General features: G+C 34.8%; 1 protein-coding gene across 1 annotated transcript in view; it reads left to right on the plus strand.

Annotated features, from left to right (window-relative positions):
• The window catches only part of LOC148939778 (uncharacterized), a 402,528-nt gene that overhangs the window by 119,063 nt on the left and 267,586 nt on the right, over positions 1–15,879 (plus strand). Inside the window, exon 3 of the mRNA XM_089106449.1 lies at positions 8,164–8,360. Coding sequence (XP_088962575.1) covers positions 8,164–8,360 — 197 coding nt within the window. The remainder of the gene's footprint in view (positions 1–8,163; positions 8,361–15,879) is intronic.

The following is a 15,879-nucleotide window of genomic DNA, read 5'->3' on the forward strand; positions in this document are numbered from 1 at the left end:
TGAGAGCTGTGAAGGGATTGTCATCCTCAAAGACATAATTTCCGTACCTTTCAACTACGATGAACAAAATGGCTATCTCAAAATTTTGATTGGATGTGTTTGGGGAAATGATGAGCGTTGGAGGTGGGTTGGTGTCCCTCCAATCACTTTCGACTATGAAAAAGGGCACTAGTCCTTTGAATTTCCAATCGAATGAGCCATTTTCGAACTTTCTGCTACAATTCCTTCGACGAAAAGTGCCCTGGTCTAAACAAATAATACATTGTGCCAGCATCATTCTTTACTTAGGCAGCGCTTTTGCGCTGCCTATGACAAAAAAAACAGATATTCTGCATTTTGGAAAAAATAAAATCTTTTAAAGTACCAAGCAGGCTGGTGTCGTTAAAGGAGCGTAGGAGGGCATTTTCCGTCCTAATTTTTTTGCCTCCCTCTCTAGATTTTGGAAATATAATTTTGAAAAATTGGGTAGTAGAATCGAAAAAAACAAACTGCCGCAATCACCACCACCTCGCCCTAGATTTTGATAAATCTATTCTGCTCCCTCCCCTCTTTTTTCTGGAGTTGACGCAACTGACCAAGGACTAGTGCTGGAGACAGGGTTGTATCCAGGATTTATTTCGGGGGGGGGGAGTGTATACAAAAGGATTTTTATCCCGTGAGCGGAGGGGGGTACAAAAAAGACATTATAAACGCATAAAAAAATCTTATATTCATTTTTATTACGCTTTTAAGAGTAAGACAAATATTTCAAGAGGGAGGAGGCTCAAACCTCCTAATCTCTCTCCATGGGTTCGGCCTTGGCTGGAGAACAGATTGAAGCAGAAAAAGCGCAGTAAAGCGGATTGATTCACAGGATGCTTCAACTAATTTTGATTCTTAGTAATTGGCAAATTGCCAATTATTAATAATTGGCGAGTGCCGGAGTTATCAGACTCATTTAGTCCTCAGTTTTACATATAATGAGTAAGTGTTTAATTCAGGCGATAGAAGAGCTTTAGTCAAGGTCCTACCTTTGCGTAGTATACCAGATAAATACATTAAACTGATTTATGAAATGTACGAAAACAACATTAAGGTTAGTAGCTGGTTTCCCATTGAAACAGGAGTTAGGTAGGGTTGCGCTTTGCCCCTTTTTATATGGATTATTTTTATGGACTTTGTTCTAAACAATGCCTTTAACACCAGAGCATGGAACCACGTGGAAAGGTAACTCTCTTAAACTTCGATTAAGTTTATAATTTGAGTGTCCTAGAAGAATTTTTTTTGCAAAACGAATGGTTTTTTGGAGGTTTTGAGAGTTCAAGAATAGACTTGATAACTAACGTTAAGAAGACTAAGTCGCTTGGACTAGGAATAAATGAACGCAAAGAGGTGATGCTGGGTAACAAGAGAATTGATCAAGTGGATACCTTCACTTTCATGGGTAGAATTATTAGTAATGATGGTGACTGCAGTGAAGATGCTAAAAGTAAAATAGCCTAGGGTGTTTTTTGTAGTTGAAAAAAGGTTTGGAAGAATAGAAAGTTAAGTATACGAGCCCAAATCTGAATATTGGAAGCTATAGTGATTAGGTATGTTTTTCAGAGGAATTATTTGCGGATTGTTTTGTATACCCGTTTGACTGACCATATTTCAAATAGTAAGTTGTATAAAAAACTTGGCTCCATCCGGCATTTTAGGGCTATAATAAGAGAAAGGGTGAGATAGCTAGGACATATTTTGCGAATAAAAATGACAGATTGCCAAAGATGACATTGGATTGCAAAAATGACAGATGGATAGCCTTTTTGGCTATTCATCTAGGGCCAAGCAAAAAGCAGGTCGTTCCCAGTTGGGGCGAGAAGAAGTCTTAAGAAGGATTTAAAGGAAAGTGGAACTTCTACGGGGGGGGGGGCTATGAAGAGAGAAGATTTGCATAGATTGACATGGAGGAGACGCATCTGCGTGTAAATATCTCAAGCTCACAACAAGGCAGCTCCAGATAAGGCAGCTCCAGGAGGTGTACGCATCTTTGTCTAAGTATCTCAAGCTCACAACAAAGCAGCTCCAGATAAGGCAGCTCCAGGAGGTGTACGCATCTCTGTCTAAGTAACTAAGCAGCAACAAGGCAGCTCCAGGAGCTGTACGCATCTGTGTCTAAGTATCTCAGGCTCACAACAAGGCGGCTGCAGATAAGGCAGCTCCAGGAGGTGTACGCATCTGTGTCTAAGTATCTCAAGCTCACAACAAGGCAGCTGCAGGAGGTGTGCGCATCTGTGTCTAAGTATCTCAAGCTCAGAACAAAACAGCTCCAGGTAAGGCAGCTCCAGAAGGTGTACGCATCTGTGTCTATGTATCTAAGCAGCAACAAGGCAGTTCCAGGTGGTGTACGCATCTGTGTCTAAGTATCTCAGGCTCACAACAAGGTGGCTGCAGATAAGGCAGCTCTAGGAGGTGTACGCGTCTGTGTCTAAGTATCTCAAGCTCACAACAAGGCAGCTCCAGATAAGGCAGCTGCGGGAATTGTATGCATCTGTGTCTATGTATCTCAAGCTCACAACAAGGCAGCTCCAGAAGGTGTACGCATCTGTGTCTAAGTATCTAAGCAGCAACAAGGCAGCTCCAGGGGGTGTACGCATCTGTGTCTAAGCATCTCAAGCTCACAACAAGGCAGCTCCAGATAAACAAGAGCAATAGAAAGTCAAAATGAAATTCTACCAAAACGTAATTCAAACTAATGATCAATATTTACCCAAGGGGATAAACTCTGCCTTGTCTCACTCCACGACCAACAGAAATTAAATTGAAAAAAAAAACGAGAAAGTAGGTGGGAAAATATTTATCTTAAGCCCCGGACACCAGGACCTAAGAACAAACCTCCTTGAAATTACCCCGGCAAAATTGTATTTTATGTATCACGAGTAGCATTCCTCAGTATAGATTAGAGTACTAAGTATATGAAAATAAAAGTCAAAAATTACATTTACAATTATATTTCATGTAAATTCTTTTTTCAACTTTTCAAAAAGCTCAAACTAAATGAGAGTTTGCCTTCTTTCAGCAAAATTCTACAATTGACGACAGCAAGCTTAGTTTATTAACCAAGATAAAATAAACGCCATCTACGTTTCTAGCAAAACTCTTAAGCTTTTTTAGTCCATACTTTTTTTATGGCCCGTTCAAACGCATAGGGAATTGCTCAAAAACTGATCAGTACCATGAAAAAACCGATCGGATACAGATCGCTTTTGTGGCTAGGAATTTTTTATAGTTTCCATATAGTACCAATAGGTTTTTCGTGTGTCGTCAAGCACAAATCAGCAAGTATTTTTGAAAATAGAAAGCATGTGAATTGTTAAGCACGCAAAAGTACGAAATTTGGTGGTTCTTGTTCAGAACCACCAGTATTCCTACGGTACGATTCATACTCCATATAAAGTGAACAAGTGAAAGGAAGATACCTGTCAAGAAAATACAAGTTATCCATGCTTTTTCGGAAAAAAACATGGGATCTGTGCTTTTTCCAAAAAAAAAACCATGTTTTCTGTGCTTTTCCAGAAAAAAAACATGTTATCTGTGCTTTTTCATCTGTGCTATTGTGCACCTATCGTTTGAATATTTTTTAATTCATACAGATTTGTTTCCCTGTGCGTTTGAACCTAGTATTAGCTTTACATTTTACCCCTGTATTGCTTGTGGGTCTAACATCAAATAATTTTACTACTCTACACTGTCTTTGGTGCTAAGGCTTTTAATTTTTAGGGGAACACATCATACCATACATCCAATACAACTGTAACTAGGACCAGAAAAACAAGATTATCATATTATTGGGTTTATAAGTTTCAAATCTATCCATTCACCTAGCCACAATTATTACGTTTCTTAGATTTTTTTTGGAGAATGATCAACTTTGCTTGACAACAGTAATCAAGTATTATTGTGAAGTGAGGGTGCTCCAAGAAATGGAAGAGGTGTTGTTAGGGGTTTTTCAGCGAAATTGCCTACTGATTGTTTTGGGTATATAAGGGCTTATATAAAATTGCACATGCATTGTCCAACCACGCCGTTGGATCAGCTACTACTACTAAAAAATAACTGCAGCACCAAGCCAACTTAGGCCAACATAGCTACGCATGCTCCTCCTCCATTCCAATTTATTAAAATACGTCCCTCTTGACACTCTCCAAGAAGTTCCCATTTCTCCTAAATGTTTTCTTACAATATCCTCCCATCCCATTCAGGGACGACCTGCTTTTTGTTCAACCCTACACGGTTGATGGACAAGGACAATCCTTGTCAATATGTCATCCTTCATCCACAAAACGTGTCGTAGCCATCTCTCAGTATATCCCTAGAAAGTGGCATTGAACCATTCTTTTCGTACAGCCTTCTGTTTGAGATATATTCAGTCCGTCGGGTACCCAAAAAAATCCGCAGCCAATTCCTCTGGAAAACATTTAGCAAATTCTTTTCGATTTTTTGGATCGCCCACGCTTCAGAGCCATCCTTAACCACTGTCGTCACTGTAGCTCTCAATATATATATCTTGGCCAAGAATTATCGGATGAAAACATATTAGGCAAGTATTTCGAGTAAGGGAAAGGTTAGCCCAGGTACTTTACAGGCCAAGGAATATAGAAAGCCTACAGGAAGCTTACAGGAAAGCTTACAGGACCCAAAGAAAAGTGATGGAGTGAAGAGGAGGGAAGACTTGTTAAGTCAATATAACTATGGGCGCCCATAAGCTGAATTCTAGGGGGGGGGGCAAACCTGGTCTAATTGGCACTTTTAATGGTATATAATAGAAATCTCAGAACAAAAATATAAAACTAAGGCAGCATCATTCATCCAGGGGGGGCACCCCCCTGCCCCCCCTTATGGGCGCCCATGAATATAACGAATCATACTTCCATATTTTATTATATGGCAATGAGTAGCGAATAAATATATTTAAATAATGAAATACATTTACTACCGTATTTTTCAATAATAAAAAAGCACGGCAAATTTAGGAATTCCAATTTGGTAAATCACCAAGGCAAGTGCCAGGCGCTGATTAATAGAAAAAAACTGTTGTCTTACAGCAGGAAAATATTACTGCTGTACGTAGCATTATAGAAAAATAGTATATGAAAAACCTGGACAGAGAACAAGCCTTAATCCCCCCACTTTCTTTGGGCCATCCCAAGGGAGGCTATTTCTTCCCCTAACGAGTCTTCGGATTAGATTTGACAGGATGTAAAGAACAAAATTCTTAAAAAATAGGCCGTAGATTTTTTCAGTATTAATTTATAAAAAAAAAATGCAGGATCAGCAAACCTTTACAGCTTGCACGCTTTAAGCAGTCTTACGAGGAATCTTCGCGCATTTTTCGGTGCAATTAAAGGACAAAATAGAATGTACTTGCCAAACCCCACTAAGAAATAATTCTGATTGTGTGATTGATGTTGTGTGAAAACCGTGTAAAACAAGGTTAAGTCTGTCTGTCCAATCTTTTTTCTTGTGTCAGTCCGTGGAGAAACTTGAAATTAAATTCTTGTAGAAAATATGGTAAAAACAATATTCGTTTTAAATTTTCATCACGATATTGTTTTTTTCTACTGTTTTTAATTTTCTTTGTTTTCCGTTTCTTCCGTTTAAATTATCTTTGTTTTATTTATTTTTGGTGGACCCATGTAGAGGGAAATTTAAGTTTAATCATTTTATAGTTTATTCATTCTGAAACAATTCGGAATGTAAGTCTGAGTTTATCCACAGTGATGAATTTGTTTCTTTTGTTGTTGTTTTTTGTACATTTGGTGGTTGTTGTTGTATTTTGTTGTGTTTTTTTGTACATTTGGTGGTTGTTGTTGTTTTTTGTTGTTGTTTTTTTGTACATTTGGTGGTTGTTGTTGTTTTTTGTACATTTGGTTTTTTGTTGTTTTTTTTTGTACATTTTTTGTTTTTTTTTTTTTTTTTTTTCTGTACATTTGGTGGTTGTTGTTGTTTTTTGTTTTTGTTTTTTACATTTGGTGGTTGTTGTTGTTTTTTGTTTTGTTTTTTTGTACATTTGGAGGTTGTTCTTGTTTTTTTTTGTACATTTTGTGGTTGTTGTTGTTGTTTGTTTTTGTTTTTTACATTTTGTGGTTGTTGTTGTTTTTTGCTTTGTTTTTTGTACATTTGGATGTTGTTGTTGTTTTTTTTTTTTGTAAATTTGGTTGTTGTTGTTGTTTTTTGTTTGTTTGTTTTTTTTTGTACATTTGGTGGTGGTTGTTCTTTTTTTTTTGTGTTTTTGTACATTTGGTGGTTGTTGTTGTTTTTTGTTTTTGTTTATATTTGGTGGTTGTTGTTGTTTTTTGTTTTTGTTTTTTTTGTACATTTGGCGGTTGTTGTTTTTTTTTGTATTTTTTTTTTTTTCATATTTGGTGGTTGTTGTTGTTGTTTTGTTTTTTTTGTCATATTTGGTGGTTGTTGTTGTTTTTTTTGTTTTTTTACATTTGGTGGTTGTTGTTGTTTTTTTTTTTTTTTGTACATTTGGTGGTTGTTGTTGCTTTTTGTTTTTTTGGTACATTTGGTGGTTGTTGTTGTTTTTTTTTGTACATTAGGTGGTTGTTGTTGTTTTTTGTTTTTTTTTTTTTACATTTGGTGGTTGTTGTTGTTTTTGTTTTTTTGGTACATTTGGTGGTTGTTGTTTTTTTGTACATTTGGTGGTTGTTGTTGTTTTTTGTTTTTTACATTTGGTGGTTTTTGTTTTTTTTTTTGTTGTTTTTTTACATTTGGTTGTTGTTGTTGCTTTTTGTTTTTTTGTTACATTTGGTTGTTGTTGTTGTTTTTTTTGTACATTTGGTGGTTGTTGTTGTTTTTTGTTTTTTATATTTGGTGGTTGTTGTTGTTTTTTGTTTTGTTTTTTTTTACATTTGGAGGTTGTTCTTGTTGTTTTGTTTTTTTTTACATTTGGTGGTTGTTGTTGTTTTTTGTTTTTGTTTTTTACATTTTGTGGTTGTTGTTTTTTTTTGTTTTGTTTTTTGTACATTTGGAGGTTGTTCTTGTTTTGTTTTTTTGTACATTTGGTGGTTGTTGTTGTTTTTTGTTTGTTTGTTTTTTTTTGTACATTTGGTGGTTGTTGTTCTTTTTTGTTTGTGTTTTTTTTGTACATTTGGTGGTTGTTGTTGTTTTTTTTTTTTTTGTATTTGGTGGTTGTTGTTGTTTTTTGTTTTTGTTTTTTTTTGTACATTTGGGGGTTTTTGTTGTTTTTTTTTTGTTTTTTTTTCACATTTTTTTGTTGTTTTTGTTGTTTTGTTTTTTTTTTAAATTTGGTGGTTTTTGTTGTTTTTTTTGTTTTTTTAAATTTGGTGGTTGTTGTTGTTTTTTTTTTTTGGTACATTTGGTGGTTGTTGTTGTTGTTTTTTGTACATTTGGTGGTTGTTGTTGTTTTTTGTTTTTTGTTTTGTACATATAGTGGTTGTTGTTGTTTTTTGTTTGTTTTTTTGCATAGTTAATTCGCTACTATTTTTTCTTATCAAATATATTTCAATCCTTTTTACCAAGCAGAGGTATACTTTTGGTTATGCTAATTTGTAGAGCAAAAAAATTTTTTTTTTCTTTATTTTAGCTTGTGAATATAATCGCAATTCCTAACCAGGTTTATATCCCCCTCTCCACTATTGGCCTGTATTTTTTACCAGTATGTTTTATTTTTTCTTGACGATTTCGTAATAGAGAGAGAGAGAGAGAGAGAGAGACAGAGAGAGAGAGAGAGAGAGAGAGAGAGAGATACAGAGAGAAAGAGAGAGAGAAAGGGAGAGAGAGAGAGAGAGAGAGAGAGAAAAAGACAGACAGTCAGACAGACAGACAGACAGACAGACAGACAGACAGACAGACAAAGAGAGAGAATAGGAACAAATAAAATAACTATTGTTGGATCCCTAGTAAATAACAAGGATTATATAAATACACTTTTCAGTGATAATAAAACTCAGAAATAGAACCTTCGCAACACTTTGAGAGCTAATTAAAATAGGAGAAAATGGACCTATTGTTAGAACATGCTTCGTCTGAGGCGTGGGCTTTAAAAATAGGTACTCAAATTTTTTTGAATTATCTTGGTCGAATTAATGCAGAAAGTGCAAATAATTCTTTGGAGATGACCTACAGAGTAGTTGTCCATTCACTTCCAATAAAGTTGTTTAAATTTTGTTTTAGACGATCCGAACTACCGGCAAGCACTGTGCATGGAATTTCTTGAAAATGAAAAAGACTACGTGGACGCACTCTTCAGTGCTGAAGAAATTTATGGACGGCCACTTAGGAAGTTGGCTTCTATTACAGATGAAGAACATTTTCTGGTTTTTCAATCACTTAAACCCCTATCATCAATGTCCAAACTTCTCATTTCCAAGGTAAAGTCATGACATTAATTAACCCTCGTTTCACTTTTCTTGTCTCAGTTTCTCAGTTTATGGACATATTCAGTCATGGTGCCATCCAAAGAATTAATTCTTTTATGTCCACTTTTGCTACGTCCTTATTGGTTACATTGTTTTTAGTCATTTATATGACCAGGGACAAATTTTATGTATAAAACTTTAAAAAGCAGCTAATCTTTAATAAAAATTTACTATTTTTTTGCCTTGAAATGTAATTTTTTTCAGTGTGATTTCATATAAGAAATATGAAGTAATTGTAAATATTTTACAGTTATTGATGATGGGGAAGAAAAAAAATCAACAGTTAAATCCAGTCAAAACAGACTTTATAAGAAAAACACAAGAAAAGCAAAACACAAATAAATTAGCCACGAAATGGCATATGAAAACGCATAAATAGCTTAGACATCTCAAAAGGGTTAGCAGAATTTCCTTATAAACTGAGGTCAACAGCTATTTAACATCTTTGAAAAAGAATTTACTTTTTCATCGCTATGTGTCGCGAGATTTAAAATTTACTATATAATAGCAACATTAAAACAATAACTTAGCCATGAAGTTTGATCCATCTTCAAAGGACTATCAGAATGTCTTTATAAACTGAGATCGGCAGCTATTTGACACCTTAAAAGCCATCTTAAAAGAACTTGTAGAATGTCTTAACAAACTGAGATCAACAACTTTGGCATCTTTAAAAATTTGTCTTTCGTGACACAAAAAACTACTGTTTTATTAATATCTGTTGGGAAATACAAAAAAAAATATTGAAGTATTTCGTATTTATTGATGATGGCGAAGAAATACAATATAATTAACTTTAATCCTGTCAAAATAGCCTATCTAATGAAAACAAAAAAAAACTAAAACAAATAGCTTTGCCATATTCAAAGGGCTTGCTGAGTGTTTTGTCCCTGGAATTGCCTCCCCCCACCCCACTTTTTGCTGTCCGCTCCTTAAAGAAATCCGATACAATTTGAGATAGCCCTTTTGTTCCGCATAGTTGAAAAATAAAATAACTACGCCTCTTGGGATGACACCTCTGACTGTTTGACATCTTTTGCAGTTACTTATTTGGTTCATGGCAGTCGATCGACCAAGCAGTCATTTTATTCACACTAAAAGAAAATTTGCTTTCAAAAACATCAAACGGTTATTTATCCCATAAAGGTTAATTTGTTGGGGGGGGGGGCTTCATAATACAATTATAAAACATCACGAGTAAAATAAACAGTGCACCTAATCACAGACTAAGAAAAATAACTTAGAAAAAACAGAGAAAATACGCAGGAACACAGTGAAAAATACTAATAAAAAAAAAATAAAAAAAAACAATAGAAAATAGGAGGACCTGGTCAGCACTAGACCATCAAAGTTAAAAAGTTAAGAGGAGAAATATAAAAGCTCAGAAGAATTTTGAATATATATATATATATATATATATATATATAATAATTTCAAAAGAAAAGTAGAAACTATCATAACCTAGGCTTAGTCTATCGGGGATAACTTGTTTTTAACCCTGAAATCAAATATCGCTGTGGTCCTCACTGTCATAGCCTGTATAGCCCTTCTAGACAGACCCGGAGGCCCATCTTCAGGCCCAGAGCGAATAGGTAAGGGCCCCGATTGGATTTGGCCCTCCTTATATATTAAATATTTAAGTAATTTTATATTATGTAATTTAATATTATAATCATCAATAATGTAATGCTATATAGTAATGTCATGGATCATCAGATAGTTAAAATTCTATATAAGTTAAAAAATAAAAATTTTAAATATACGAAAACATTTATTGAGCGTAAATTTACATCACCGAGCTTAAATACATGAATTTAAATTTTGTTTTAGCTTTTGTTCTCTAAAATACTTTGAAAGTCCAATTTCCTTTCTTTATCACTTTCAGTCGACATAATTGATAAGCTTTTTAATCTATCCTGACTGATTGTCAATCTCAAACAATTTATTATTTATTTTAGCCTGAAAAACGATGTCTCTCCAGAAGCAACGTTTACTGGCATTGTTAAGAATATTCGGAGAGCAATAAACAAGTTAATGCTGTTGCTCTACAATATCCAACAAAAGTTTTAACATTTTAAACGGATTTTCAAAAAATTCTGATATGAAAATAGCTTTCAAAGCTTCCATTTCTTCTTCTTACATTTTTATGTCATTTTATTCATTGTCGTTAAAAGTAATTTGTTATATATAAAACGTATGAAACAAAAGGGAAAATCTAGACAAACAAAAGGGAAAAAGCGTATGTGCACTAATAAGCAACAATGTGAATATCAACATCTGTTGAAAACGGAAGCTGTGAACGGTTATGAATCACATTTTCTTCATTGATAAGAAAATAATTTAAAAGATAAAGAGCGTTTTCATCTGGCAAATTCGGCTAGTCTGGTAATTTGCTCATTCTACAACAATTTTGGTCTCCAGTCTGATTGCTGGCATTACGGAATTGGTAAAAAAAAAGGGCTGGGCACACGTAACTTTTTTTTGGAAGCAATTCGTCAAATTGCAACAAAATTTCAAAGAAAACGGTGGCGATTTTTCTAGTTTTCGGTGCTGATTTACTAAAACGCAATCGAATTTCATCGTGATCACCAAAAACAAAAAGGCGAAAGATATCAAACTAAAGCAAAAGATATCGTTTCCTTTCCTTCAGCAGGAAAAATTAAAATTACTAAGTTGAGATAAGTCGTGTAACTATGGATAAACTACAGTTGACTATCGGTGTCCATGATGTTTAGTTTTCAAAATCTTGCGTAAAGGGCACTGTTTTTGTACCGCCATCATTTGCCCACTGAGCTGCTGAAATCCGTCTAAAAAAATTTACGTGTGTCTGGCCCTTAAGTCTCTTGAAGTTTACTGGCACAGATTGGCCGTTTGGCCCTGCCGATTTGCTAGACCTTCCGAATAGAGAAGCGGCTTAAACTACTTGCTATTAACGCCATCTAAGGTAAAAATATATAAATAAAATAGGTAGCTCTTTAAATGGGAGTTGAAATTTTACATGTATTTTTTCGAAATTTCGGTTTGGGGCGGTGAGTTATAACATGAAAGAGACAGAAAATGCCTGATAGCTTTGAACTTTGGAGGCTATCACCAAAAAGGCTCCAAGAGTCTCATGACCTTGAATCTAGATTTAAAATCAACATCAGCATTATTTACTAAAAGTCGAAGTGCATTCTTGTGTTTCGAAACCGAAATAACAGAGACGTACTCTGGACTAGAATCTCATTTAGTACTAAAACAACAAATTTAATATTTTTTGGGAACAGACCAGAAAGCAGAATCTTGCTGGGGGGGGGAGGAGATTTTTAGTGGGTGGGATGACATCAACTTGGATAAAACAGAAAAAATAGGTGAATTATTTGGGAAATAGAAGAACTGAAAAAATTATCGGAAAAAGTCATAACCAAAAGACAGGTAGGGCTGCCAAAGTTACAGTTCAAAAAACCAAGAAATTTGTTACCAAGAAATTTGGAAAATTGTATCCAATTAGGGATTTGCAATTATCGCTCTAGCATTACGATATTGAATCTCCGGCAAGTTATTTTATGAATCACAAGTTCTCGTCACCCCTATTCGCTCACTCGCTTCTTCGTCGGCTCGTTTTGGAGCGTGTAGAATCCCTTGGGTTAACTGTGAAAGAGATAAATTTTCAATAAGGTACTAAATCTCTTCTATAGCAAATAGGCTCAAATTAAATACTAAATTTAAAAATCTTAATAGCCGATCACTTTTAAAGACTAAATTAGTAGAATATATTACTAACCTTTGATGACGGAGTGATTCTACTTGATAACTTGTTTCTTAGTATTATTTTTAGATTTTGCCGTGCTAGGGTAGCCTCCTTTGTCCTTCTCCTTTTATATGTTATGATGTTTTTTGGTTTATCTTCTTTATCTTTATTTTTGATGTACTTAAACTAATTGTAATAATTGTTAGCCTTGCTTTCGAGCTTAGTTCCTTGTTGGCTCTATTTAATTATTTGTGTTTGTTTATATTTGTATGAAATAACATCTATCTATCTATTGTCCAACAATCATTTGGATCATTTCATTTCAACAATCATCATTTTGCAGGGATTAAATATTCTGTTATGTAATTTAATTAATCAGTGGTATTTATATCTCTCTCTAATCCCTTTTGTGTCTAATTAAATTTAGTTTTGCAACTGCAATTGCAAATACAATTTGTGATTGAAGAAGTAAAGTAGGTCATCCCCGATTGGCGAGGGAGGAGGTCGTAATAAATGATTTAAATGGAACTAAAGCTGCTTGAAAGGGGGTAAGGCTTTCGATAAATTGGGATGGAGGAGGAGCGTGCACGGTTTTTTTGGTCTCAAGTCAGGGCCGCACCCAAGATTTTTTTCGGAGGGGGTTTCTACTCAAAGATTTTTATTCGGGGAGGGGGGTTACACAAAAAAACTTCAGAGATCGCATACAAAATTTGTCTATACCCGTGTTTGTTGCGTTTTTACAAGTAAAAAAAACATTTCGGGAGGGGTTCAAACCCCCTAAGCCCCCTCCCCCCCCCCTCTGCGTACGGCCTTGTCTCAAGTGGCTTGGGGATGCTGTGAACTGTTAGTAGTAGCAAAATTATTAATTGTCAAATTATTTTCTTTTTAATTAAGTCTTAATTCTTTCCAAAAAGTAAAAATAGTAATCGTTGCATTGCTGCTTTAAGATTGAATATTTAGGGATTTTTGGGGAAGAATAGACTCAATTCCCCCTAAGTCTGGGTCTACTGAGAGGACTTTCTTTAGATGCCTTAAGTAATTACTAGCTTTATAAACATTCACACTCGCAAACGGGTAGGATACCCTTCCACAAAAAGTATTGGGAGATACTCCCCCTTCCCACTCCACTCCCCTACCCACTCCCCCTCCCCACTTACATAGATTATTATTGCTTATAGGTATTGAAACAAAAATACATGAGAGTTCGGCATACCTGTTAGAAATTCGTTCTTTTGTAAAGGGAAATCCCTATATCTTATACCTTTTTAGTATATGTATGTGGATCAATGGACCATCCGTAGTATTATTTTTAGTGCATAGTTTTAGAACTTAATAAGGTACTTGTATGATATACCCCTTGCAGCTCAAGTTGTTCATGCATTGACTTGCTGTAAACCGGTTTCTTTCGCTAGTTTCTTTCAACTTAGCGTGAGAAAAGACAAAGAGAAATGACAGAATAGATGTGAAATATATAATTTGGGCTATGTATTTGCACATTAGGGGGAAGTATTTTGACAGTGTAAAGTCAGAAAACAATTCTTACTTCATTATATCAGAATACTTGAAGCTAACACATTTGCATGCAGACTCGCTGTACTTTACCCCCCCCCCCCCTAATGTACAAACATATAGCCCAGATTTTTTTCCACAGTATTATATTTTTATCATACTTAGGTATCAGGTATCAGGGGGTATATTAGGTATCAGGGGGTATATCATAAAAGTGCCCCTAATTATAACTACAAAATTAAAAATTAGTTATTTAAAAAAAAATTAAAAAATTAATTAATAACGGCTATGAAAATATGCTACTTTACTATCGATACATTCCCCTTTAAAATACCGAGAAGAGCCAAAAATAATTATATTCTTGAAATTGGTTAAGTGGAAACGTAAACGGCCATATATTAAAAAAAAATTGCAGTTTTGGCAGGAGCAGGCAAAAAATTTAAATAGGGATTTAAAACGTGGGTTTTAAATCAGAAAAAAAAAAATAAAAACATTTGCCCCAAACAATTTAAGAAGTGCTAGATTTGCTTTGAAGGTGAATCAACAGGTTAAAAGTACTTATAGTTTTATGTACTATTAAAATACTCGATAGTACACCATCTTGATAAACTTATAGTAACACCATCAAAATTGATGGGGATGGTGTAGCAACACCATCCCCATCAGGCTTGCTTGTTTATTTTTACGATCGTGGGTGACAAAAAAAAACGATTAAAAAAAAAAATGCTGCTTCCCCAATAACTTTATGACTTTGTAACAACCGAAAGAAAAATAAAAGACACCGTGATTTTCAGGCATCAAACAGTTCGGAACGAACTATAAGTAAGGAGCGACGTGGCTCAATAGTAATAGAAACTCTAAAAAACGTAATTTTGATACCAATACTACTACTACTACTAACAACTCACCACAGCGCCAAGCCGCCTGAGGCCAACAAAGCTACGCACACTCATCCTCCATTCCAATCTATTCAAGGTCCCCCTCTTTATATCCTCCCAGGAAGTTGCCATGTCCCTTAAATCTTTCTTTATGACATCCTCCCACCCCAGCCACGGATGCCCTGCTTTCCGTTTAGCCCTTGACGGTTGGCCAAAAAGTACAATCTTAGGCAATCTGTCATAATTCATTCGCAGAACGTGCCCTAGTCACCTCAAACTTCCTCTCATTATAGCCCTAGAAAGCGGAATAGAACCACATTTTTCCCACAGCCTACTTCTAAAATTCTACTTCTAACATCTTCACTGCTCTCACCGTCTTTACTGATAATACTACCAAGGTAAGTAAAAAAGATTTTTCAACAAAACAAGTTTTTTAAAGAAAAGTAAAGAGCTCTGTTAACCCAAAAATAAGCAGAAATAAAGTCAAATAATCTTCCAAGCGTAAAACTACCACAAGTCAGCATCAATAAATGAATAAAACTCAAAATGAATAAACATTATTATAAATAGGCGAGTCAAATTCAAAACGAGCAAAAATTAACATGAGTAAGGATGATAACCCCCTTGCCTTCTCAAGACCAGAACATAATTGGCATATTACTGAAAAAAAAATGAATGTGGATTGTCTGTTTAATATGCATATACAAACATTTACTCCTTAAAGTTTTAATAATTTTTCATTTATTAATGTAAAAAAAAGTGAAAAGATTTAAAATGTGTTTTGCTTTCAGTAAAGTGCGATTTATGTTCTGGTCTTGAGAAGACATGGGTTCTGTCAGCCCTATTCAGTTACTTTTCGCTCGTTTTGAGTTTGACTCGGTCATTTATTGTACTTTCTGTTCGTTTTGAGTTTCATTTATTTATTGATGGTGATTTGTGGTATTTTTACTCTTATAAGATTATTTGACTTGATGTGTTTGGAAAATGAATGGGTTTGGGAGGAGGGCTGCTTTACCTCTAGTCGCTTTTTACTCTTAAAATTTGCACTAGAACTTTCAAATTTGAATCAAATTGGTTCCTTTAAAAGTTTCAATGCTATTTCTCTGAAAGACTCACCTGAAGACCCTTTGTCTTTTTGGAAAGTAAAGGCCAAACATGCATATATTTCTTAATAGCATTCACTATATGTAAACAGTGACTGTGCGGGGCCTGTGAGGGGGTTGACGTCCCAAAAGGCATAATTACTGGATATTTTAACAATGCTAAAGAAAATGGATGTTTGAAAATTTTGATAGGATGTTTGTTTTGGAAAATTATGGGCATGGGGGAGGGTACGGAGGGATGGATGTCCTCA

Source organism: Artemia sp. Qi Xiang Cuo, chromosome 20, assembly GCF_049724085.1.
Source record: "Artemia sp. Qi Xiang Cuo chromosome 20, ASM4972408v1, whole genome shotgun sequence".
Classification (NCBI taxonomy): domain Eukaryota; kingdom Metazoa; phylum Arthropoda; class Branchiopoda; order Anostraca; family Artemiidae; genus Artemia; species Artemia sp. Qi Xiang Cuo.